We start from the raw sequence: 27260 nt of genomic DNA on the forward strand, positions 1-27260 counted from the left end.
ATAGAAACACTGCAAAATGAACTCGCTTGATATAGAAAAAGGTATACTAGAAAGCAGATGGAAAGGCATGAACTTCAGACCTTTGTGATAGTACTGTGGCAATTATGAAATAATTAAATAATGAAGTAAAAATAAGAAATGAAATAAATGCAATATAGTTAAAAGCATAAAACGAAGAATTGGAAATTCAGAGTTTTACAGTATTTTGACATAAGTGTCTTGAAAGTACAAAACATAAATATTAAAAGGAATGCGTGTGAAAGACGTCCTCTTCGTTGTTGCATATCATATCATCGTCACCTATCATACCTTGTGATATGGGATGATAGCAGAGCTTCAGTAATGCAATCAAGTATAATTAACAATTCAAAAGGCTAATTTGTAAATTTGATGAGGAGTGTGGGAGGTAATAACCAGATTTCATAATGATGCAAGATGGCTTCGAACATGAAGCGTACGGTGCATGCGCTTTATTTATAGTAAAACAATAGTTGGTCAAGAATAATGTTAACGTAATGACTTATACTAATATCAATGCTGCAGATGTGAAAATATTTTATCGAAGAGATGAAATACTAAATCAATTTTTATAATATAAATTAAGCTTTGAGTAATTATTGAATGGGAATAAGTAAAGAAGTAACTATACTTAAGTGTAGTAATATATGTTCTAATTCTTGTTGGCGTAACAATCTATCTATCAATGGTCATGTGGACTTTATACAGACACTCAGAGTTAATTGTACTACGAATCCGATTTGTTAGCTATTTCTGGACGGTGATCTGGATAAGAATTGAACTATATCTGCCAACAGGAACCGAAGCGTTTACCTTTAGACCACCCGTTCGCCTCTGAATTATTCTGTTATTTAATATAACGTTTTATATTACCATTTCTAGCTATTTGACTCGTTTCTGCGATTTTGCTTCTAAAAAAAATACATTTTGCTATAAATTCACTTACAAATGCACTGTCAGTTGCAGACAATTTTATTTGGCCTTTTCGAGCATACAACCGTCACCACATTGCACTTGATTATTTCAGAATGAATAACGGTAGCGATATACAGTATTCCCCCTAACGCCATTAACAGCAGTGGTGCTATACGTGGTACGCTGTTGTCCAAATGATCGTTTGCGACCGTCGAATTATGCTAGGGTGAGATGAAGCGAACAGAAACACCATCGTTGCTAAACTAAATATCGTGTGTATTTTGCCATGTGGCCCATTACGCTGCGAACCTGTGCTACTACTCTGTTCCTTTAGATTTGGATGGGAATCGCACAAATTGTCCTCGTGCCTTTTGAGCGAAGGGTTCGTTCTTCCGTCTGACTTGATGGTGGGGGCACTCGCTTCAAAAAGCAAACACGACGAGGGAAAGGATATTCCGTTCACGTTCTGCCATCGCTATAGAAATTATTTTCTTGAACTTGACCCACCGCACGGCAGTACAGTCTCGTATTTATTGTACAATAATCCCCGTGCCCGAGGGATAAGCGCGAAAGAAAATTATGTAGCTGAACAGGGAGAAATGATTGGTGCTTGTTAGTGTGGTTGTGATGGCGATGAATAGAAATACTCTGCTTTGTTATCTGTGGTGGTGTTAGATCGAGAATGAAATCATAATTATAATATACCAAGGAACAAAATCATCGTACTTTTTTGTTCTGCCCAGCAAACCATCAGAGCTGATAAAGCAAGATAATTTCCTGGGATAAATTAAAATATGAAAAAAATTGTACTAAAATGTTGTGTTATTTGGGCTTTAATGAGTGATTTCATCTCCAAATGGAATCTTCTTAAAAAAAACATATACATATGCATATGGTGTAATTGACTTCACAGTTTAAAAAATGGGTTTTGCAGTGGTTTAAATAAAGGTATTATTCTCTAGATTTATGGTACACAACAATTAGGTTTAAAAGGATCACAGAATAAAAAAAGAAAAAAGAAAGTTAGCTTATTATCATAACATCGGTTGATATGATTCAGTAATTTCGGATCGTTACAGTTTTTTTATCGTTTGGCGTGTTGGTGTATAACACTCTCTTTCTGCAGTCAGTGATGAATTGCTCCCCATTGTTGTACAATTTCATGTGGGACAGAGTTTGCATATCACATCTCTTGTGACCTATTCAATTTACATTCAATGACAAACGATGTGGGTTTTGCCAACTTCCTGTGTCTACGCATTCTCCAGGCCTGTCTCTCAGCTATGGCAATCATTGCGAGGGGAAAGAAATGGTGTCAGAAATGAAGTAATCAGCTGGGATGAACAAACCTAAAGTATGGAAGATGTTTTAACAAATAATGAAAATCTTCTAATTAATATGAAGTACAATGTTAATTGGTGCCACTAACACGCATGAAAATGTAGACACTTTGATATTCTTAAATTGTATTCGATATTTTCTTTCTTTCACAAGTATGCCCCTTTTAAAAAGAAACAAATTCTAGTTTGTTTAAACATTTATTGCATATTCTTATTACAATGTTGTCACATTCAATACTTGTCTATCTATTCGGCTAATATTTTCAATGTACTACTTTACCGTCACGCAAGCTGCTATCACTTTAGTAGTAAAAGGTGTATGTTTCGATATCGTTATAGCTAAGTAGATAAATGCATCACTAATCTGTCAATAAGAGGAATAAAAATTCTAGAGACGTATAAATCAGTCACTCAAAAGAATTGCTTTTGAAGTTTGGAAATATTTGTTTGGGAAGTTGTAAGAAATGTTCCGTTTTTTAATACACTCGTATGTTGTTTCATGCCCTAATTGATAAGAAGTGGCAGTTAGAAGAAGTATACAAAGATTTTCCCATTCGATCAAATGTAGCTATCCCGTCTTTGCGTTGTGTGATGGTCTAAACATAAGAGTATACTGCGTTTTCTTTAATTTAGCTTCCGCAATAACAGTTGTTGTGTGCGGGAATGATGGCGATCGTGTTGGATGAAGCATTAGATGTTGCTAATGCCCGTGTCGTTGCTCCGGGTAGAGGTAGTTGATTTGGAGCAGCAGTGATCGAGCTTTTCAAACTCGGTCGATCGTGTCGACGGTGTGGCGGTGGTGGCCGACGACATGTTCATCATCATGTTGTAGTTGCGCTCCTTCTTGCAGAAGAATGGGTAGCAGATAAAGCCCCAGTACGCACCGGCTCCGATCAGAATGACAAACGTAACGATCGTAATGATTCCCCAGGCCGATAGACGATGGTTGCTAGATTTAGCTGAAATGGGACTCTTCGTAGCAGACGTTCCGCCCTGGCCAGGATGAAGATATCGCGGCGTCTCGTGTGGGTTTCCAAGGCCAGCCGGGCCGTACACGCCGGCTCCTCGACGCATCCCGAGACCGCTGACGCTACCCGTTCCTCCCATACCGCCGTAGGTGCCATAGTTGTACATACCCGATCCTCGAGCCCCACCACTTCCACCACTGCCGCCTCCGACACCGCCTCCTCCAACAAGCCCTCCACTGGCGGCGCTAATACCACCAAGCGTGCAGAGAAGCAGGGTCACTGAAGACAACAGAAAAAACAGGTTTTGTTGTGTTAAAGCTACAGAAAAAAGGTTGTATGCTCCAGCGCGCTCTGGTAACCTTCTCGCGTTCTTCTCCGAATATATTTTTCCCTAAACAAAGGATCATAATCGTCAGTTTCTCTCCTACAGAGGTGGTTGAGAAGGTGTGCTGTAACGTACAGTGTATTTATGATCGCTATCCAGAAGACTATCACCAATACATGTGCACTGCGTTTGAGGATCCTAACACAAGGGTGAGACTGTATTCTTTGCCTGAGGTGGACAAACAATCCCTTATGGGCAGGTAGCATGGCAGGAAAGAGAACAATCTAACAAACGCCGATAAACGCCGTACCATGCTTGATGTTCATGCGCACCACAATCGTTATGAAATAGGCATACTTACTTGCACAGAGTAGAACAGTGGATTGCTGAGCTTGGTGCAGATTCATTTTTATCGATTCTGGTTGTTTTATATTCGTTAGTTGTAGTACTTCCTTAAAACACTTTCAATCGATTAGTTAGTCTTAGACTTGAAGAAAAAAATGTTTCTATCAGTATGATGGATTAACACATTTCTCCTTGAGAGTGCCTCACTGATCAAAATGTACGTTGATCTTTCAGGCTTTTGAGCAAGCCCAACACACAAATGTACACACGTCCCGGGTAGGTTTGCTAAGTAAGGAAACGAAGGACCAGTTTGTAGCACTATAATGCGAACCTTATTAGGACGAACGTTGACGAACAGAGTGTATTGTACGGGAAGCAGCCCCTTCACAGTTTATCTAGCTTGCGTTTTTATCGGAAGCATTTGCATGCAAAGAACGTTCGTAAATAAAATAATTGATGTACACACACTCGAGAATGATCACCACATCGACGCAGCTTAGTTCGCAACGACGTTCGCAAGCAATATCAACACGCTTGATGAGTTTGGCTCGTGGTCGTATGTCTCGCAAAGGCAACCTCTAGCAGCAGCAACAGCAGCAGGGTCACCTCCTGGTGTTCACTTGGATCCGGCGTTTCGTTGACGCTCAAATATAAATGTGCTTCACTACACAAATTTGATGCTGGCTAATGTTCACTCGTAGCAAATATTGTTTCTCACAGTATTCACATTCTTTAGCACACGATGCAATGCGTTGAATAGTTGTTTTTGGGATAGAATTGAAGACAAAACTCGGCACACGATGGAAAAACACGCATGCTAGCCGCTCGAGATGGATGATGATGTCGCGAACGCACTCATACCATGCTCCGGTTGGCTTGCGGGTCGGCACGCACAAGGCACACATTCATTGCTCACACACACTACCACGAGATGCTATAAAGTGCTATAAATGTGGCAGAAGAGAAGAACTTATGCTCGGTGTGGTGTGCTGCAGCAGCAGCATAAGGGTGCACCGAATGCGAGAGTGAGAGGCAGCAAGTTCTGAAATTGAAGGGAATGCATTTCTTGAGAGAAAGAAGAAAATGGAGCTAGATTGCAGGTGTGTGAGTATCAATGTTTGGTCTTGTTGTCTTTATCTTCTGAAAAGGTGAATGATTTCAGACATACAGACTCGTGTGAAAGAGAAGAAAAAGGCTCGTGTCTTCTCTTTCTAACAATCAGCAGCATGATCGTTTGATCTGTTTCAGTGACGTGATGTCAGATGAAAGTGATAATGAAAAAATATGAAAACCACTCCGATTCAATAGATTTGGGGAATGTAATGTACAACATGTCCAATTCTTGCTGAATCTATGATGTCATATCAATATTCTTATGCTGTGATTTGGTGTTTGTCCTTGTAGCTTTATGAAGCTTGTAATTGGTCAATGTATTAGTAGTATTGAAGATTGTATCTTTATGAAATTTGATTGGCATGAATTCGGTTAAATGAAGATTTCTTTGTTAACCGATTTCTATTGATTCGTTCCAGAAGTTTATAATATGGTTAAGTGACCAATGGCAGTTAAGGCAATTGAAGCTGCTATTGTACAATCTTGCTAAACGTATTTGGCATAATTGTAGAAAAGGAAGTAATATTTGTTGAAGTAAAATAGTAAAGTATGAAAAATATTGAATGTTATAAATCAAATGATTTTATTGAAATTATATGTAAATTAATGTTAGTCAGATGAAGGCAATTTTAAATTATTGTTCTTATATCTTTTAAAATTCTTGCATTTCAACGTTTCATTTTATTCAATTTTTTCAGATCTGTCGAGAAATCGATTCTGTGAACTACCAGAAGACATCACATGTCTCGCGTTTTTAGAGCGCCTGTTGGTCTACCACAACACGATCCGGTCTGTGCCGGAAACGATACGTGGACTGCATTCTCTAACTTATTTAGATTTAAGGTAAGAAACAGATCATCCGTAGTATGGGAATGAAAAGATCGATTGCGTTTCTCAGCGACTGATTGATCGTGAGAAACATTGCATCGATGCACATAATCAACTGATTTGTTGCCGTGAGCAACATTAAACGAAACAACATGTTTGACACGGTTTTTGTTCTTCTATGCTTTCAGAAACAATCAACTATCGGTTTTGCCGCGCGAAATCTGTGCTCTACCTCTTCAGGTTTTACTCGTCTCGAACAATCGCCTTGCTACATTGCCCGACGAGCTCGGTCGAATGGAGAAGCTGACGGAGCTCGATGCGGCTTGCAATCAGATAACACATCTTCCAGCGCGAATGGGTGATCTTCGCAACATGCGTTCGCTAAATTTGCGCAGCAATCAGTTAGTTTACCTGCCTCGTGATCTCACCTGCCTGGAGTTGGCATTTTTGGATATCAGCAGCAACAAGATCGCTACCTTGCCGGTAGAACTCCGTCACATGACCTCGCTTGTGGATTTGGAACTTTCGAACAATCCACTCACCTCTCCACCTGCTAGCGTGAGTAGTCGATGGCTTGTTTTCTACGTAGATGACAACATTGCCTAATGCTAATGTAAAACCAATAAGCTAATGTTTTTTTGCTTTTGTTTCAATACGTTCACTCAAACAGCTATGTGTACGCGGATTGGTGCATGTCTTCAAGTATTTGGAAACGGTAGCGTCGCGGGAGGAAAAATCTAAAACGGGTATCGATGGCCATGCAACATTACGACGTACGGCTCTTTCGGCAAAGAATTCCAGCAGTTGTTTGCTGGACAGCCAACAGCGGAATCGGAGAGCAAACGTCGACTCTGGATACTGTACTAGTGATGGTGGGTTCGATGGTAAGCGTTGGAAGTATGAGGAAGATGCACACAATTTCACCATTTCATCGTCAAAATGGTCCCCCACTCCACTGCACCCGGGTTGCACGGTCATGCCAGCCAATGGTAGTAACCATAAGATTGCTTCTAATCCTTCCTCAGGTGGACAACATGTCGCTCTGGCAACTCATCCGAACCACGGTGGTCCACATGAATCTACAGTAGATACTGCCGTTGCTGGAACAACGGGGGGTAGCAATGATGTGTGTTGGGAAGAAGAATTTCGGAAGAATGCGACGTTTCAGGAACATCATCCGGATCGCAAGCAGTTATCGAACAACAATAGGTAAATTTTTGGTGCAGTTAATATACGAGGCTCAGTTGAATTATTTAATAATGTAAATCCGTATTCCTTTAGCAATGATATATCGCCTGAAGGAGACATAACACCCGATGGCACAAAGACGGATGACAAAGGCCGTACACTATCCAATTATCAGACGTATCGCGAGTACAAGGAAGCATTGCGTCAGCAGCGTAATCTTGACTCAGTCTACCGATCCAAAGATCATCCGCTGACACCAGATAGTGCTGGATCGGCGACGGACTCACCGGTTAGCAATGTTTCGCCGTACACAAAATCTATCTCGTCATCCTCGGTTTATAGCAGCAGCAGCCAAAGCTCTCCAGTATCGCCACATCATACAATAGGCGTGCAAAAAATGAACCAAATTAATGCAAACCCGAATAGCAGCTACCACATGTCTGGGGCATCTGGCACCCATTCAAGTCCTCTGCTTTCGCCAAATCGAAACGGTAGTCAAGGCACAACAGTTGATGATAGTACTGGAGGTACTCCTAATAAGCGACCGGTGCAGAAAGTCATACCATCTCGCAACATTGGCTCATTACATCATAATCAATCACCTACGCATTTAAATGGCAATCATCATGCGTCAGGAGCAGCTTCCACTAGTGTTTCTAATGGATCCCATGGTAAAAATGCTCTTTCAAACGGTGCTGGAAAAGGATCATTGTCTTCAGCAAATGGAAGTGTCAACAACGAATACGCTTATGTGAAACCAAATAGCCCATGCAAGTCGACAAGTGGGGTATTGGCGCACAATAATATTCCTCCTTCGTCGATACCAAAGCCAACGGCTCCAAATAGTGGAGGACTAGGCTCACCGGGAGCTACTCAAAAACCGTTAACAGCGACAGTAGGTTACGTAAATAATGCTAAACCGGGACAGAAAGCAAATAAGTAAGTATATGAATGTGAAAAATGTTATTTTTAAACGTGGTTAATATGAAAGAGTGACCTATCTTCAGCCACTCATAATTATCTTCTGCCACAAATAATTGTAAAAATAATTCTTGTTTGCAGGACTGTCTCGTGGAATCGTGACGTGCCTACCGAAAAGTTGAGCTTTACCATGCGTCGGGAGTTCGATAAGCAGAAGGAGGAAACTGAACTCATTGAGCAACTGCGGCAAATTATTGAAACCCGCTTGAAAATGTCGCTTCCGCAAGACATTGCACCTGCGTTAATGGATGGTGTCGTGCTATGCCATCTTGCGAATCTTGTTCGACCAAGATCTGTTGGCAGCATTCACGTCCCTTCTTCAGCTGTGGTAAGCAATTGTAGCGAGACAATTGTTTGAAATTTATGCTAAAGTTAGAATAAAAATAACTTGTATCATTGTCATTTTTAGCCAAAATTAACCATGGCTCGATGTCGAAGAAACGTGGATTATTTTCTGGATGCTTGTCGAAAAATTGGCGTAGATGAGGTGAGTTTTGAGATTCTTTAAATGTTTCTTTAATTTTTGGTGAAATCTTTTGCTTAGCGAAAGTAGTGGGTCTTTGTCTTTTGGTGGTTTTTATCTATGGGAATGGTTTTCAAGCTCTTATTTCTCCTTCTCTTCTTCCAAAAGACTATTTATATGTGTGTTCAGATTTGTTTCTTCTACTCTTGCTTTGTTTGCCACCTTTATGTTGCATTTATTATTTAAAACAAAATAGACGTCTACTTTGCACAAATTCACATCGACATAGTCCGAATCGCTTTAGTAGAAAAATACTAAGGTTTAGTTGATAACTATACTTGCGTTTCGAAATACGAATAAAATAAGAGATAGATGAACAGTAAACTGAATTGTGCAGCCAGTCGAATTGAGTTATGAAGTATATTAGACACTTGTGTTGTTTGTGTTTAAGCTACCTTTCGATAGTTGTCGGATAGTTGTCGGATGCCCATTGATATCATTAACTAATGCTAAGAAAAGTACATTAGTTCCTTTCAAAAACCTTTCAAATCTTTGTACTAAGTTATTTGGTTACAGATCACAACAATGACAATTTCATTTGAAAGTATTCACTGTAGTTATGAATTGAAAAAGAAAAAGTTTAAAAATAAAAGCAGTGTAGTAAATTTTATTAAAAATTTGAATTGATCTTAGGTTTTGTATTGCACAAGTAGTAACATTAGAGCGCCTAAGTAAAATTCAGTTGCGCCAGCAAAGCAAGCGAAAACAAAATCTGAGTCCCTAATCTATTTATATTTCCAACAAGTGCTAATTGTATGAGTTACATTTGTAAATATGTTGTGTGTACATAGCGGTAACAAATGAAGAAAATGAATGACTGAAAAGGTGCTAAAGGACAAGAAGATGAACGTAATAGAAACGCTGCTTATGGCACATGGCACAATTAGCCTATGAACAAAACATTTAGTGTTAGATTTTTGTTCTATTCGCTAAAATGCGGAACAGGCGTCAACGCGCACTAACTTTCTTCTCTCTCTATCCTGTTGCTATTGGTGTTGGTTGCAGGAGTTGATTTGCTCCTGCCAGGACATCGTTCCACCAACCGTGGCCGAATCCTCGTCAACACCGTTGGAGGATAATGATCGGAAGGCGGGATATGATGATGGACATGGATCACAGGAAACAAGTCCTACGCCAAGACCTCCTAATCCGTTAGCGATGTATCGTACGATCGCAGCATTGCTGAGTTTGCCGGTGGCTCAGAGCGTATCACCACCTTCACCATCACCACTTGGGTTTCTTCGTCGTCCTCGATCACCACCACCACCGCCACCGCCAACAACGCAATCCGTATCAGCCATAACAGCTGCTGCAACCAACACCAACAGCTCAACAGAGCCAGAGACAAATTTAAATTGTGAAATAATGGAATCGTATGGTTTTTCGACTGTAGGCATATTAGATCAGCAGGGTTCGCAAATAGTCGGTGACCTAGCAACCACCGGTGAGAAGATGTTCGAGTATTCGGACCAACCTACTCAAAGGTCGTACCGTGGCAGTGAGGATCATCGGAATGTTCCAGTGACATTGGATCTTCCCAAGAGTAGTGTTAAACCTGCTAGAAAACGAAAGTTTCCTTCTACGCGAACCAACCGTCGAAATCATGGTTCAACCGACATACAATCAAATTTGAATGAAATAATCGAAGAATGTGAATACGACAGTGATATTGGAAAGTTTCGTTGTCGCACCGACGATGCTGATGAAATGGGTTACGGTCTTCGCGATTACGAAGATTCGGAAACGAGCGTTACTTCTTGCGACGACGATCTGAATGACGTTGATGTAGGATGTGATGATGATGTGGGTGGTGAAGCTTTCACTCCGACTAATGCTCAACCCACCATGGCCGATTCAATTGTTCGTCGGAATATACCGTCAAACGATCTGGACACCCCAATATTGAGTTCTAAGACCGAAACCAGTGGAACCGAAAATTTTAACATCGTTCAATATGACGTCGACTCGATAAAAACTGATGAGCATAAAGTGGTTACGAAGAGAATCGAATTTTTTGAAAATGCTGCAAATAGCAGTATGAAGATACTGAACTGCGAAACGTCTGCCATCTTAAATACTGCGGTAATCAAAAATGAGGGGGAAATTGTCGAAACCCCGCAAATGTCCAAAGCAAACGAGCCCTACAGTGCTAAAAACGATTCTCATCGACGTGAATCCGATCACCCAGTGATTTCAACCATTCTATGTTTAGGAACTTTTTTGTTTACGGTCATTTATTTATACTTGTATCCTTTGTCGTAGTTTGTTAATTTTTAATATTATGTTTTTTTTTGTGTTTTCAAAATGGAATGGGCAAAGTGTTCTTATAACAAAACAATATCTCTTTTGGTTATTTTTTTCTGAAGCCGTCTTTGTTTTTATCGAAAATTAGTATGAAATGAATTATCTATATTTACAAAGATATTATCTTTGGTCATTAAGATCTGGATGGAAAAAAATCCTAAAATATCTTCAATAACAATTCTTTATATTTACATATATTGCAAGATAGCTTCTTTGTCCACCAATAACAAATAGTTTGTTGGGAGCTAATGTTTAGTATTATTCAAGGGGGTAAGTGCTTAAATAAGTGATATCGCGAAGTACATCATTTGACCAGTTACGAAATTCCATTGAAAATATTTACTTTTTTTTTTGCTTAAAACATTATGTTTAGTGTCATGATAAAACAATGCTTCGAAATCATCACTTCATTTTCTTTGAGGTAACAAAACATCACTTCAAGAATCATTCAAAGTGGCTAGTGACACAATTCATTTTGCTTTGAATTAATTTAAAAGAGGCTTATTTATTTATTTTCTGTATTTTTCTATATTTATTTTGAATAACTTTTATAGTTTTGTATTTGAAATGCTTTTGAAATCCAAGTGGAGGCATAGTACTTATTCAAGTATTTACCAATTTTAGTTCCAAAATCAGTTCCATGAACGTATAACTTCTATATCTATTAGATTAGATAATTTTCTCCTAGTTGGCTAATTTGATCTTAGCTTTTTAGTGCCAGGAAGATACAATCAATAATCAAAAGTTGGAGAGTTACTATTACTTAAGCAAATGTGTGGCTACAACGCATGTTTAACGTGCATGGTAGAGACGAGACATAGAACAGGAAATAAGAAACAATTTGAGCAGGAAATTATACACATAAAAAAGAGGAGTAATGAAATCATGAGAGATGCCTTATAACAAATAAAATGTTAAGCACGCTAACCTTTAGCTAAGAGTGTATCATTGTCACAGTGAAAGGCAAATATTATTTTCCAATGAAGCCAACCAATCTTATAAACATTAAAACAACATTGAATTAGGTTTATTTCGTTAAATCATGCAATGTAAGTACATGTATTTGGTTAATACATGTAAACATTATTACGGTACCGGTAACCTGCATGAAAGTTAATGGCTACTAGCGTTATTCGAAAATAATGCAAAATAGAACTCGTACTTTATTTAACTAAGTTTAATAACGAAGTATTAAATTCCAGTAAAAGTTGCACTCATTCCATGTAATGTAATGTTTTATATTACCAAGATTTCCAAACGCAAAAATCTCTTTACCAAATATTAAAGTTCAAACAAAAGTAATATTTTTTTAGATTATTTTGAATGCTATTTAGTTTAAAATCGTTTTGATGTTCTCGTATCCGTGCGATTTTTTTTGGAATATTTTTTATCTTTTAAGGCAGAACATCTCACGACTGTATCTTCTTAAGTTAAGTTTAAGTGCATTAGTTTAAAATTATGTCTGGACTGAGGCAACATCTACTTATTTACAAACAGCAAACCAAAGGGTTTCCGAATTACGATGAAAGGGTTCAAACTTCAATCCTGACCGAGTAACATAATTTATGATAGTGACAATATCCAAACATTAACAGAGCAGAATTTTATTGGTTACTTATAACAAAAAACAATAGCAGATAAATGTTCTCTTCACAGTTGTTGAATGACAACCGATGTAGATGAAGCATTGAAACCCCTAGTGAAGTAATATTTCACCCTAGTTTTGATATAACATAAAACCTATTGCTATACAACATTGCAAAAGTAGTGCTCAGGTGATTATAGAACACAAAGATTCAGGAATAGAGTTTATAGAAGTGTATAACATTCTGCATTGCAAAAAATACCTTTATTTTTGTAATAGTTATATCAATTGCATCATTCCAAGGAATTTGAACAATTTCCTGAAATATCTGTCTCGTTTAATTCACCGTATACGCTGTTTAGATTCAAAATAAGAAAATAATATTATTCGGCAAAATGTTGCATCCATAAACAACACAAGATCCAAAATAGTAAATGACTTAACAAGGGTCTTTATTAATTTGCATTACACAGGAACGATCTGCATTAAAATTAAAAACACAGATACAATAGCTTTCTTGGTCGGACACTTTTCCTTATGCTATAAACACACGCCGTTTAAGACTGCTAGGAAAGATTAATTTTATTGAAGAAATGTTGTAGCTTTCCCTAATACCATGTCCCGCTCATGCTAATAGCATGACTATTAATTTATCAACAAAAGAAAAGCATTATCACGCTTATACATGCATTGCTGTTTCCATAAAACGACATTCTTTTGACTGTCGTTTGTGCTTGAGTTTATACAAAATCAATAAAAATACATCTTACGTGTATGCGTTTCTCGACAACGATTTTTTGATTTTCGTTTGTTGTTTTGTTCATCATGAAAAAATAATATAAAAAACAATGTGATTAAAAGAGGGAAAGAGATGTATTATTCCTTTTCGTATTATTATCATTGTAGAATCTTCTGTGCTGCGCAGCCGATGTCCTTGAAGGTCGAGGCATTGTACAGGTTGCAATAACAGTGGTGGAGCTGCTGAAGTTTCATAACCCGGCATCAAACGTTCGTTCACCAACTCGCAGTATGTATGCTTTAGCGAATAATCTCAACAGCAGTGGCAACAGCGGCAGTAGCGGCAGTAGCAGTAGCAGTAGTTCCAGCGTACAGAAGTCAAGCCCTTCTACATCGTCCCTGTCGTCACCAGTAGGTGGAAATGGTATATGAGATTCGGACAATAATAATCCACCATCACCCGTCGATTCACCTTCTAGGCGAAATCCTTTGATGTCCATCGCAAGTGGAAGGTTATCTACGGTTGATGATGAGATTTGGAGAATCTAGACTGCACGAGTGCATAGAGAGAAGATACGGCAATAGGGAAGTCTTTTTTTATCTGCTGCAACACATTGTGCACAATATTGGAGTTTGTTCAGTTTAGCAAAGAAAAACACGAAATATAGGTTGTACTATGTTGGTAATTTGCATTGTATATAGGTTTTGACATTTTAAACGGGTTCTCTATTTCATGGATCCGTAATTCGATTTCCGTTGAATAGTGTTGAATTGAGTTAAATGACAATATTTATCAAAACTAAACTAATTTATTCATTCGATCCTTGAAAAGGGGTTTAAAGAGCTGGATACAATATCATCTTAGATTATCTGAAACCTCATTATCCAAACATTGCAACAGATGAATTAGTAGCAGGTTGGGAAGGATAAGCAAATCTGCAAAATGTGTGTGTGTGTTTACCTTAATGCACAACTTTATCTCACATTTGCTGAAGTTAGTGATTTGATAATGAAAGAAGCCATGATAGTAAGTAACGAAAGTAAACATAAGTTGCACTCTTGCAACCAAGAAACACACGTAATTAAGGTAAAGGTCTCAGATTTGTAACGGATTTGATCAGGAATACGGGAATACAACTATTCTGTGAATGGTTAATGTAGTATCATCTCTTTTTTTTATCGTTGATTGTGGTTGTAGCGCATAATTGCAGCGTTGCAAGGTCTGAATTGGAATATGACGGATTTGTATTTCGGAGTGTCAGGTTTCCTAAGCAGTATATCAATAATCGTAGTTTTTTTTCTAAATAGAAAGAATGGATAGACATTTTTGTGCATGGAAGGAATCGCGTCTTCGAAAAGGTGGTGATGAAACTGAACCGTCTGCAGGGTTAACTGATATGCGAGATTTGAGTGTGTATTTTATAGAAGGCATTCGTAGTATTAACAATTTTATCTCGTCAAATTTTGAACGCAATACACTCAAATAATTGTAATCTTCACGGAATCAAGCAATAATGCAATAAAATTCATACTATGAATCGAACTAATGAACATTCGTTTTAAAATCACAGCATAAGAATGATGAAATTGAATGCGATGGTGATGATGACAATCGGAACATTTGTGCGTATTTTTGTGTAAAAGTAGTTAATTTACCCCGGTTAAAAGAACTATGCAACGAGATTTCAAAGATCCCCTTTAATCCGAAGTGTACACTAAAATTAACCCATACTCATCCTGGCACAGATTACTTAACTCAAACCCGTTCTGGAACTGATCATTAATTCACACCATTCCATGAGCTGATCATGAACCAATAACGATTCAGGAACTGATATTGCACCCATACCGGTCCTGTAACTGTTCTCGATTTTGTTTTCTCCTGCAAAAACTGATACCGATTAATATTAGATTTGACTCCTCAATTCCGGACTCGAATTTCTTCCGGAATTTCGAACAAGTCCGAACGAGTCTGGCGAGTCCTAACGTGTCCGAATGAGTCTGATCGAGTCTGATCGAGTCTGAACCTGGATCCAACATCTGGATCGAGTCTGGATCTGGTTCGAGGCAACCCCCCCCCCCCCCCCATCACCGCTAAATTTATTTCTTTTTTAACAATACTAGCTTGACCGGACTTGTCCAAACTCACTGGACTCGTCCGGATTCGACGAGCCCGGAAGAGTCCAAGCGATTCCGACCGAGTCCGGATCAGTTTTTCTCCATGATAATCTCCACATCTCCGCCACCGCTTGCAAAAGCCGGAACTCTGATTCCGAGCCAGTTCGGAATCAGATCGATCCGATTCCGGAATTAAAGAAAATTACCCATCATTGGTACACAGGATTTAGGATATTCTAGAAACATAGAGTGCACACTATAATGGCAAGATCATTTTAAATCAAACAGAAATTTTTAATGCTTCTGCTGATATGTTTAATAATCAATTTTCCGCTGAACATCCTGATAAACGACAAGTATCTGCTGCGCTTCAAACGGTACCTAGAGATGCTTCCACCATTTGTGTCTCTAACGTGGATATATCACTTGTGAAGATATCAACGACTCTAAAAAAACTAAAACCAGCAATCAACCCTGGACCTGACGATATTCCATCTAATGTTTTGAAGAGATGTAGTAACATACTCGTGAATCCATTACAGAACCTTTACTATGTTTCGTTACATTCTGGAAAACTCTCTGTTCAGTGGAAATTGTATTGGATGAACCGAGTGCATAAAAAAGCGACAAATCTTCTACAAACAACTATCGTAGCATCACTTCACTGTGTACTACTGCCAAGGTTTTAGAGATGTTAGTTTATGATACATTAATGGTTTACTGCCGTCTTATCATCTCTCCTCGACGGCACGGCTTCGTCTCTAAACGATCTGTTAACAGAAATCTACTGGAATTCTGCACTATGTGTCACGAGGCTTTTGCAATTATTATTGGCTTGGTTGAATTCTTATTTCAAAACCGTAAATACCCTGTTCGGATCAATGATGTCACCTCAAAACCATTCAGTAGCTCTTCAGGAGTTCCACAGAGGAGCAATTTAGGACTGTTGCTATTTATAATCTATAGTAATGATGTTACGTCCATACTGCCTAGTCATAATTGTTTAATGTATGCAGACGATATAAGGATTTTTCATTTAATTCGTATGCCATCTGACTGCATTTGGCTCCAGAAGCTAATATATAGGTTTTGTGAATGGTTTGAAAACAATAGTCTGTCTATCATTAATCATCCGTGATCTAGGAGGTATGCTTGCAACTAAATTTGATTTCCACATCCATTACCAGACTATTATTAAAGCGCACAAAATGTTCGGCTTTGTTAATCGCCATTCTAAAATTATAAAGAATATTCATTGCCTTTTAAACTGTGACTGTCACTGTACTTGCCATTTGTCCGGTCAGTACTGGAGTATTCTGTGTTATAGTGTCTACCCTACTCGTCGATCTGGATTAAGAAACTAAAATCCGTAAAAAAACTCGTCGAATCTTTGAGTTAACACATCATGGCACGATGCTCCTTACAGCATGCTCCTTACGGTGCTTGATATTAGGTATTCAATCTCTCAAACATCGCCGTATGGTTGCTCAGAGTGTATGTGTTGCAAAAATGCTAACACACAACATCGACGCTCCAGATTTGTTGGTACGATTAAGTATAAATACTCCAGCTAGGATTCTTAGACACTATGAACACTTAAGTATTGACCGTAAGAGGCGACTTTGCAGGGTTTTCCAGGGGTTCTCATTGTTGTGGGACACTTCCTTGACTCTTTCGTATTGGAAGTGAACTTCATAAGCTGGAAATTGGACACTATGGCACCCTTTTTGGATAGGCTTCTTGAAAATTCCTATTGGATTTGGGGTGCTATAGAGTCCAGTTCCCATTACATTAAGTTCATCTCACGTATGAAAGAGTCAATGAAGAGTCCAACAGCTATGAGTACTCCTGGAAAACCCTGTATAGCTATAACGAGCCTTTGTTGTATATTTCATGCAGTTTTAACTCGTCCTATTCATACTTTGACTATAATATTTGGATCGATACGGTTAATTAAAGTCAGATAGTTAAGTAGCACATAGTGTTAAGATAGTTGGTTTAAGTTGCTTAGACCACTGCGATGGCCAATCGTGGTCAGTGAATAATATAGCGTTTCCCACAATTTAATGGTTGGTTCCCGTAATTTGTTGGGTTCGTCTCACGATTTATTAATTATTGCAAATGAGTACAAATGAGCTAAAAATTATGGGAAAACGCCCAATAAGTCGTGTGAACAATGGAAACCTCTGTAAGCTTTGAGGTGACATTTGAGATTTGGACCTAACAACATTTTTCCTATTTCCTATCCAAGGCAAAACCTGTAATTACTAAAGAACACAAACCAGAACACTATTTTTGATTATTTCCTGTACGAATTCAACTATATGTTACTAAACAGCAACTAACGTTGGTTAAAAAGGCTTGCAAAACTTTTCAAAAGGCAGTATGATGTTGCTTCGCTTTGAGTATGGATAAGCGTTCAATTAAACTTTTGCATTTCCGGTTGTAGCTTCCCTGAGGCTATCTGTACGCTTCTTATCATTTGCACTAAAAGATGAAGACTTACGAAAAACAAATGCACCAACGAATGACACCCACACACACACACATAAAAAATGAAGCCTTTTGTTCGTAACAAACTCTGCACTTATGGTTGGCGGAGATGCAATAAAAAGCAACGTGGCAACGAATGGAATAATTTGCAGAAACTATGCTGGCCGCATACGAAACAGAAAGGCGAAACATTCTTTTGTTTTCTTGCTACTATTTCGCACTGCGAATGGTTGTGGTAGGAGCAAACAAAAAAAAGAAACGTAGACCAACTTTGGCGAATGGATTGGGATTAGTAGCGAAACAAGATTACGGTAGAATTGCACGCCGAATAGTCTTTCTTTCCCGGCTATCTCGGCATTTCAAAGCAAACAACACAGATGAGGCTTGTGCGTTTTTATTTGTACAGCACTGGTTGAACTGGTTCAAACTTTTCAGAAAATGCAAAATTGCACAACCGAAGAAGCACATGCTGCTGGGGTAAACACATTTAGAAAGGCTAACAAAGTTTAGTTTTTTGTGCTGTACGTTGGCATTCCATGTTGGTCAGGAAATCTGTGTTTTGCATTTTATGTGAGTGCAGTGTTCAAAGTAATAAGCTGTAAGTCTTTTAATGTTTCTGCTTACGAACATTCTTTTGGCTTTTTCATGACTTAATCAGTTTACGCATGGCAATTTAAACTTCTTCAAATTCATTAAGAACGGTCTTCAGCAGTTTAGCTGATTAGGCTTAACGTCTCTTGTAACTCTATTTAGTCATTGATTTTGTTGGGAACTGCGTTAAGGTTTTGACAAATCAATCGCTTCTACACTGATACATTAATATTGCAGCACATAGATATTGCAGGCTGCGAATTTGAAAATCGGACCTTGCTGTCCTTGCTATCCGCTTACTTGGTAACTGAAAAGTGTTACAATTTTGTTGTTACAATTTTTACAAATGGGCATTCTTTCTCACTCTGTAACATAACTGATCCTAATTGACGGCAGACATCAAAGATGATATCTTGATGATTTACTCATCGTAGAGCCTGATCACATGACCCGATCCCGGCCAGTGCATAATTATACAGGATGATCGGTCCCTGGCTGCAAGCTCCAATCCATATAGATTGTACAGGCCCAGGACCAGCCAATGAGTTCATCGTATAGCTCAGCAAGTTCGTGGTTCTTTTCCTTCTCCTCCACACTCCATGCTCCAATCACACCGCCAATGATGGTCAGGAGGATGCGTCGTCGCTCAAATGCGCCTAAAGCGTTTGCATCCTCCGCTCGAATTGTGCAATATGCAGGACTACCGGGTAAATCAATTTGCGATTTCGAACATTTCTGGTTCTCAGCAGTTGGGTAAGACCATAATTGTCACGATCACCTCTGTACAATGCCTCTTTATTTCGCTGCTGATTCAAATTCATCGTAAATAAGGTAAGTCTTATTTATAATTATTTATTTTCTTTTCTTTGTTTATTCTTTTTCGAGTAAGCGAGAGCCATTCTCTTTGTCTTTTTAGGTTTATGTTAGTGTTAACTTTACAAAGTTGTGAGAAACTTCACCTCAAAGAACCTGTCGCGACGGACAAAGCTGGGACAAAGCTATATCACACTTATATAGTTCTGGTACTCACATACGCCTCTGAGACATGGACACTGTCCAAATCTGACGAAACCCTCTTAGCTGCGTTCGAGAGGAAGATGCTCAGAAGAATACTTGGCCCCGTATGTGTGGCAGGACAATGGAGGAGCCGCTGTAAATACGACCTATACGAGATGTACGGCGTATCAAGCTTGCCAGGCTCCAGTGGGCTGGTCATTTAGTACGCATAGAAACGAACGACCTAGTCCATAAGGTATTTTTAGGCCCCCCACAAGGACAGAGGATGCGTGGTAGGTCCAAATTGAGGTCTCAAGATGGCTTAAAGGCGTCCGCCATTAAGGCCGGGATAACGGATTGATAGACGAAGGCGCGAGACCGTGTGCTATTTCGGACACTCCCGAGACAGTCCAAGTCCGCAAATCGGTTGTTGTTCTGGATAAGTAAGTAAGTAAGTAAGTAAGTAATTAAATATTGTTAACTTTATTAAATCTTAAGCTTTGTTACTCAAACACTTGTGAAAAACAATTTTGCCATTCTTTATACAAAAATACAAAAAACTCCTCTCAGACTCTTAACAAAAAACTAAATCCATTTTTGGAAAAACCTATGACGCTTTGAAGCTACTTCCTCCATACAGTGAGAAGCGTTATTTAAACTAAAGTTTACCAAAGCACTGATCGGGCTCAAATTGAAAAATCTACCCATTATTTGACACAATATGAAAGTTCAATGCCGCGTTTAAACATACTTCATAGCACCAACAATGTTCACTACTGTGCTGCTGCTATTCCGTTGTAAAAAAAACCATTTGCATTCAAAGGAATCAACTTCAGGAACCTCTTCACAGCAAACGGTGTTCTGGGTAACGCTGCCCAAGTATACAATGTAAAAGCATGTTACGGTTTTTTTTAATCAAAGATCGATGTGAAACCTTGTCCTTAATGTAAATTGAACTACAAATGAGGATGAAATATATTATGACTATTTATATGACTTTTTCAACTTTTTAAAACTTTTTACCATAACTGAGCGTATACAGGCTCAGTACTAATGTGTTACTTATATGTTGTATTCTATTGTCTGTTGGTTTTTATTGCTTGATGATTTTGATTTTGTTCACTGCTCAAAGATTATTTAATTAATCATGATTAATTTAAACATGAAGACGTATGATAGTTGGATGACGGAACTTATAAACATGTGTTTAAAGATTTATAACCTTTTAAAGCGCTATTTAAATTCAACTATAGAGACGAATACAGTCTGAATGATTGAAAATCTCTAAAATTCGCTAAATGATTGTTTACATTTTAATTCAAAACTGTATACGTTTGCAAACTGTTTATCTTAAAACTACTGTACATAATACTGATTCATATGATTTTAGAACATAGCTTCTTTCAAGCCTGATCGATTGATTGATTCTTGAAATTTCATAATCCAAAATAAATTTATTATGTTCCCCAGAGCATTGAAACGGTTCAGTGCTTGAAATCGATTTTGTCAAAGGTGTTTTAGTTGGCAGGTTCCAAGTTCACTCGGTCAACGTAATCCTACCCTATCGCACATGGCTTCCTTATGATAATACAGGGAAAGCTCTCCATCCATATCGTTATTTTGCACTTTCTTGCTGACCGCACAAACGAACGAAGCTGATCGTACGAAACAAATTGGCTAGGTTAGAATGGGTGAGCGAGGTTTTATGCATGCATGTCTCAAAGTATGGAACTAGTATTCCCTTCCCAATTCTGTCAGTGATTCAATTGAGTTTATGAGCCTGTTGGACGGCGGTTTGAAGTTCGTCGCTCTATCACACTGCAGCCCGTTCATTCAGTGTTAAACGAATGGAACCGGAAAATGGATTCCCACTTTCTTATCCCCATTCGCTAGGTAAGGAACGTTCCGTCCCGATATTCGAACTGAGCAAAAGATACCGAGAAAATGAGACAAATTTTCCAAACAGCTTCGTTCCGTTCACGATAATGTTTGCTTTCGTTAGTGCATAAATGCGATGAAATACTTTGTTGTGGGAATACTAGAGCCGTTTGCAGTGCTTTAGAGCTCTTGAGGGTCGACTGATGTAAACAGGTAATGGATAACATTAATTTATTTGCACTTTGCTTCACCATTTGAAAACAAGACCCAGACATCTAAAGCGTGTCCGTTTCATCAACATGTTACCAATAAGTAACAGTGCCGTTGGGAAAGCTGCCGGTCAGAATACAAATTAATGTACTTTATCTCTTAATGAATTTGTTATTTATAGCCCCGTTCTCTGTGAGTTTGTCGTTCTTTCTGATCCATCCTTCGAAACTCAATACAGCGCATCGATTGCGCACCGCTGTTTGCCGCCGTGCGTTGGACGGTGCGTCGCAGCCAAAAGCAGCAGCAGCAGGACTCGGCATGTACCGTAGCAAACATATACGAAAGGCTTTCCCTATTTCCGTGCTGCTGAAAATGGATAGCGCGAGAAACAGGATTTGACATTTTTGGGTGCCACGCTTCTCGAAATAATGGCACATGGCTATTGCATGAGTGCCAGTGTCGCTGGTCCACTGTCCACTAGCTAGTAGCGTGGTGGTATGGTGGAGACCTTCAGCATGCTGGCATCAATGGCTTACGGGAGGCTTACTATGTACACGGTGATATTTGGTTGCAGCACAATGCCGTTGGTACTGTGCACAAGTAGCAGCCATACGTAAACACAGAACAAACAATATCCCACAATCAATCAATGCTCTTTTGAAAAGCGCGAAAGAAAACAAAGACTGATGCGTTTGATCGTGTGGTTTTGTCAGTGGAACTGTTTACCCCTTTTGAAGATGTGCTCACCGGTGACCGTTGGTGAAGAAGCGCTATTGTAAAGTTACGCTTGCGGGATTAATAAAGCGAACCTATGTGGGAAAATGTCGATGAATAGTATCATAAGATATTAATTTCGAAATATGTTTTTATGAGGCTTCATATTCGTTTTAAACCTGGGTATACAAAGCAGTTCTCATCTCTTGATGTAGCATTTGCGATGGAAAATATTGCAGAACATTTTTGAATAATTTTATGTAAGCCTGTTTCATGTTGCAATGTTTGCCCGTATTGTTATTGTGCTTTTTGCGTATGATAGATATGGCAGGCAAAGGGTTTAAGGTGCAATTACAGACTCATAAATTGTAGATTGCACCATTTAGCTTGAATGTAATTTATTAAATATTTACCTTACATATTTACTATTCCTAGGGGGGAAATTGGATTGCATTATATATTTTGTTTTATATATATTGGATTATATATGAACAAGTTTAAAAAGGGTACCGTAGAACCCACTTCCCTTCAATTAAAGTTCACTTCCAGGAAGAAAGAGTCAATAAAGTGTCTTACAACTATGCGAACTCCTAAAAAACCCTATAAAGTCTTTGGGCTACGACTCTAGTTTTTAGTATATAGAGTTTTAAACCGAGTTCTAACTGCATTTAGTGTTCATCGATGAACATCTTTGATTTATTTCGCTATGAAATCACAATTGGATTTATAAAGCATAAAAACCACAAAATTATGTGTAATCTCTCCATGGAAAGAGCTTATGATGAGATTTTAAACGTAGTTGACAAAACCAAAATACAGTGTAAAAAATAGAGACTACTAAAGCAATTCCAATGACATTCACTTTGAATTATTATTTAACTTAGTATTATATTTTATTTAAATTTTTAATTGAGAGTTTTGTTACACTTTAACATCCGTTACATCTTCTTCAGAAAATGTAAACGTTACTGATGTATATTTTCTAAATAATGATAAAAGTCGTGTAATTCAGATAAGTGTGTATTATGAGAAAAATGTGCAATATTACCATCACTACAAAGTCAGCGAAATGCATATAATAACTCAACTTTCATCTCTATTCTGCCGAGGAGCAACCTTTATTTTATGCAAATGGCTAGCATTCGCGTGGCAGAATGAAAACGTGACTTGCTATCTTTGTCGTGACAGGTTGGCGCCGTCAGGTCCTGCATCTGATTTCCTCCCCATAATATCGGTTTGCTTGATGGTAGCGTAAAGTAGCTCTGGCGAAAGATTGGGTGGCGTAACTGCTTCTAAACTAGTTTTGAAACTCACTTTATTTGACAAAATGCAAATCTTCCTTAATACCCTTTTAGCACTCATTGACGGTGATGCTTCTTCGGTTCGTTCGAGTAATTTCCAAAGCGCTTCATGGTGCAGTAAAAACCTTCACTAGTTGATGCCAGGAATGGGGAGGTAAAGCAACCTTATTAGCACAAGCGAAAGTGCAGGCCAGGAAGTAAGTATTCATTTGTCTGTTAAGAAAGGTAAAATGTGTTCATTGAAATTCTTGAGATAGCTGTTTCTTCTGCGTGCAGTGCAATGAAGGCTCGTCGAGTGCAGTAATAGAAACCCACTGAAACTAGCACTAGGAAATTCACTTGCCAGTCGATTGATTTGATACGGTTCATCTCACCAAATTTGGCTTAGTTTTGTTTAAATTGGCAGCACAAAGCTAATGCGTTTAATTTGTCATTTATTGCAAAGAACTTTTATTATTTGAACTGTTATGAAGTTTATATAAATTAAAGTATCACTTTTTTGATGTGTAAAAACAAACCTTTACTAAAACTGTATCAAATGAAGCTAAGTTGATGCTTGATGATGAAGAAGCTAAATTTGCGCTTGATCCGTTGTGCTCCCATGAGCTGTGAGAAAGCGGTAAACAGAAAAGAAAACGAATGTAAGTCCTCTGCTCTGCAGTACCAATCCTCGATGCGTTGCTTGGTCATCAGGCCCAATTGTGCGTTGCGAATTGAGTTTAAGATGCTTTATCTCCTTGGGGTATTGTACAGCAACAGACTGACTAACGGTGACTGGCAGTATGTGCTGAAAAGTAAGTGCAAAATCAATTCAAAGAAGGGAACTCAATTTTGAAAGACAATATCAAGAGACCCGATGACTCGAAGGGCTTTCGTTTGAATCGATGCTGCCGTTGGGATCTATACGATGGGGATTAATACGATCAATTGTGTTTCTGGTTAAAACCTATCAATAAGTATAACAAGTGTTTATAAGAAAATCATAAGGAACATTCAACATTATTTACAATTTATAACAAACATCATTGTTATGTTTAACAGAACCTTTAACTCTCAGGTAATTTCAGGTATGTACCTAATTAACCTTCAGCTAATTTATAATACTTTTCAAATAAGATATACCTTACCAGGCAGCAGCTAATAAACGATTATCGTTACCAAAAGCTCCAAGTACCATCACATACCAGAAAAAGAGTAAAAACATAATATTTTACAAAAAATATACATTCAGTGCAACACAAAACGACCTCGGTGGACTGGCAAACCCATGTGCGATAACGCAGCAATACATCCACCCTTGTCAAGTGCAGAAATTGAAACGCACATTTGAACCATAACACATTTCTGTTTCGACCTATCGTACGTGTGAGCGTAAAACGGAAAACCTAGAGAATCGTGAAATTACAAGGCCACCGAATCGCGGTAAAAACAAATAGCTCACCTAGAACAGGTGAATTTCTGCTTTGAATGAGTTTGATGGTAGCGGCACACCATATCATCAATCGCGACAAACGTCAAATACAGTTGAATGGGGAAGGTGTGGTAAGCTTTATGAAATAGCATGGTACGAACATATTTATTTTTTTAGTTGATCCAATACTTTACCTTACTTTGGTTGGATGAAAGGAAAAGTGTTTGTCAGGGTTTACTAAGCTCGTTGTGTTAAACGTTTGATTAACAGAATCACTAATAGTTTTCGCAGTCATTTTAATTATCAAAAATATTCAAAATAAATATTTGTTTAAATTTCATTTCAATTCAATTATTTAAATTTAATTATTAAACTACATTCATTTTTCAAGATCCTTTCATCTTTTTTGAACATTTTTTCCCAACTTGCAAAGAACATTTTTGGGATAAATCCGTTCTATAGCCTTTTTACGTTACCATCCGCTTTCATTAGCAGCCAAACTGATATGCAGTGTTCGTCATTTTGCTCTAAATTGGTTTTGTATTTACTTTTTCAGTTTGAACAAGTAAAAATGCACTTTGAATGATTTTTTATGGCTGTGTTCATTCATAAAAACAAGAAGTAATCGATATGGAATGCTCGTCATGAAATATTTGTTTAAAATAATATTCAATAACTCTTTGTAGGCTATATGACGACTACAAAATTGTGATTCATGAATTGAATGACATAAACGGCAGATATTCGCTTTTATCTTTGCTTAAACTTAATTTCATTGAGCTGGAATTTCACTGACAATGCGATTCTCAATTCGCTGACAATGAAGCTCAAACCTACTGAAAATATAATAATTAATTCCTAACATAGGTATAGCTCACTTTTGGAAAATGAAACTAAGGTGGAATAATTTCTTGCCGAAACGATATATTTAAGTTTGCCAAAAAATGTGTTTCGATTCCGCTACTGGATTGAAAAAAGGGAGCAAATCTTATCCTGCTCTCTTTTGTATATTTTTTCCAATCGTCACTTTGGGCCCTGATCGGTTTACGTTTCGTGTACCTTAAGCATTCTAGTTTAGTATTGTTCGTTCAATATCTCGTTGCGCTATGTGACAACACTCACAGAGATGGTCGTTATCTCACACGGATGGAATCTAATTCCCATACATGTTTTTTCCGGAGTTCTCATAATTTTGGGACCCTCACAGCCAATCAGCTTCCTCCTGGGTCTACCTATATCGGACATACAGGAAATACCTATTGGATTAGCCCAAAAAGTGAAGGGTGTCAAGAAAGAGATACTTTCAAGAAATTTATGAGAACCCCTGAGAAACTCTGTGTGGATTTAAACACAAGGTATGCCCATTTTAAGTAAGAGATATCTAAACTTAAAGCAACGAAAAAAAGAATAATAAAATAAAGCAACAAATTATACACCAGCTTTAATTCCCATTGCATTCCACTGCGCTAATAAAACAAGGAAATAAAATAATACTTTCCAGTACCTTTGCTCGCTTATTCAGACATTCAGAGACTCAGAGTTGTAAGACATATGTGATATTAAATAGCATACTTAAATGTTGTTTTTCATCATCATGCCACGCCAGAATTGTTCCATTCCATCCACATGAGAGGGAGATGCTACTTTTGAGCAAAGTAATTAAGCATTAAATGCTCATAATTATTATTTTATGTAGTGAGGGTAGTTTGGTGTCTATGGACTTGTTGCACCAATGGGATGGCTTCGCATACGCTTCACCATTTTCACCACAATCGATATTGTTAGTTATGTCCTCATCAATATGGATTACTAACAACAAGAATAATGGAAGAGAAGCTTATTCAAAACATTATGGGCATCTTTATTATATCTTTATTGTGCCTTTGAGCACTTTAGCCTCTTTCACCTCTCTGGTACGGTATTGTTTAAAAAGAATCTAGTAGTATCTTGGTTAGGAGAACGAATAAAAATCGAATTATAAGCTGCAACTGCATGTTCTCCAGCGTGTGCTCTTACAACGGTCGTTTGATTTTGACAAGTTTTTAAGGTGATTCAAAACAGCTCTAGCTGGTTGATCTATTCTAATTGCGTATTTTTATTACTTGATTTATAAGCTATGTGCCACTTTGCGGGTGTCTATTTCAATTTAAATAATTCCGTTACACATAATCTTACACACCATAATCATTGCATCACACAAATTGTGCACATAATTTCGCAACACTCTTTGCGGTTTCCCGGTGATCGTCGACACTTTAATTCATTTTGTACCAATTAATGCAAACGCCTCTGGGCAACCATTTTACCATTAGTCCACACAATCCACAAAATGTTGTTCACGTGTTCATATGCGGTACAGATGAGCGGTCGCTTCAAG

At 38.1% G+C, this 27260-nt stretch overlaps 2 protein-coding genes across 5 annotated transcripts in view; one reads left to right on the forward strand and one right to left on the reverse strand.

The window, feature by feature from the left end:
* The window catches only part of LOC120955672 (leucine-rich repeat and calponin homology domain-containing protein), a 28297-nt gene extending 13575 nt beyond the window's left edge, over positions 1-14722 (forward strand). Inside the window, exons 2-9 of one of the 4 annotated variants that reach the window (XR_007452515.1) lie at positions 5723-5867; positions 6041-6410; positions 6523-7061; positions 7134-7979; positions 8103-8349; positions 8431-8508; positions 9550-11118; positions 13340-13429. Coding sequence is in view for 3 of the 4 variants with exons in the window: in XM_040376749.2 (XP_040232683.2) it covers positions 5723-5867; positions 6041-6410; positions 6523-7061; positions 7134-7979; positions 8103-8349; positions 8431-8508; positions 9550-10806 (3482 nt within the window). In the remaining variant the exon portion in view is untranslated. Of the gene's footprint in view, positions 1-5722; positions 5868-6040; positions 6411-6522; positions 7062-7133; positions 7980-8102; positions 8350-8430; positions 8509-9549; positions 13227-13339 lie in introns of those variants that run through there. The other 3 variants (XM_040376750.2, XM_040376751.2, XM_040376749.2) reach the window with 3 other exon arrangements.
* LOC120955673 (WAG22 antigen-like) lies at positions 2459-4835 on the reverse strand. Its single transcript, XM_040376753.2, has 2 exons — positions 3928-4835; positions 2459-3520 (listed from the first exon to the last, which is right to left on the reverse strand). The coding sequence occupies exons 1-2, from the start codon at positions 3971-3973 to the stop codon at positions 2964-2966; spliced, it is 603 nt and encodes a 200-aa protein (XP_040232687.1). The 5' UTR covers positions 3974-4835; the 3' UTR covers positions 2459-2963.
* Positions 14723-27260: the final 12538 nt, after the last annotated feature.

Source organism: Anopheles coluzzii, chromosome 3 (assembly GCF_943734685.1).
Source record: "Anopheles coluzzii chromosome 3, AcolN3, whole genome shotgun sequence".
NCBI lineage: Eukaryota > Metazoa > Arthropoda > Insecta > Diptera > Culicidae > Anopheles > Anopheles coluzzii.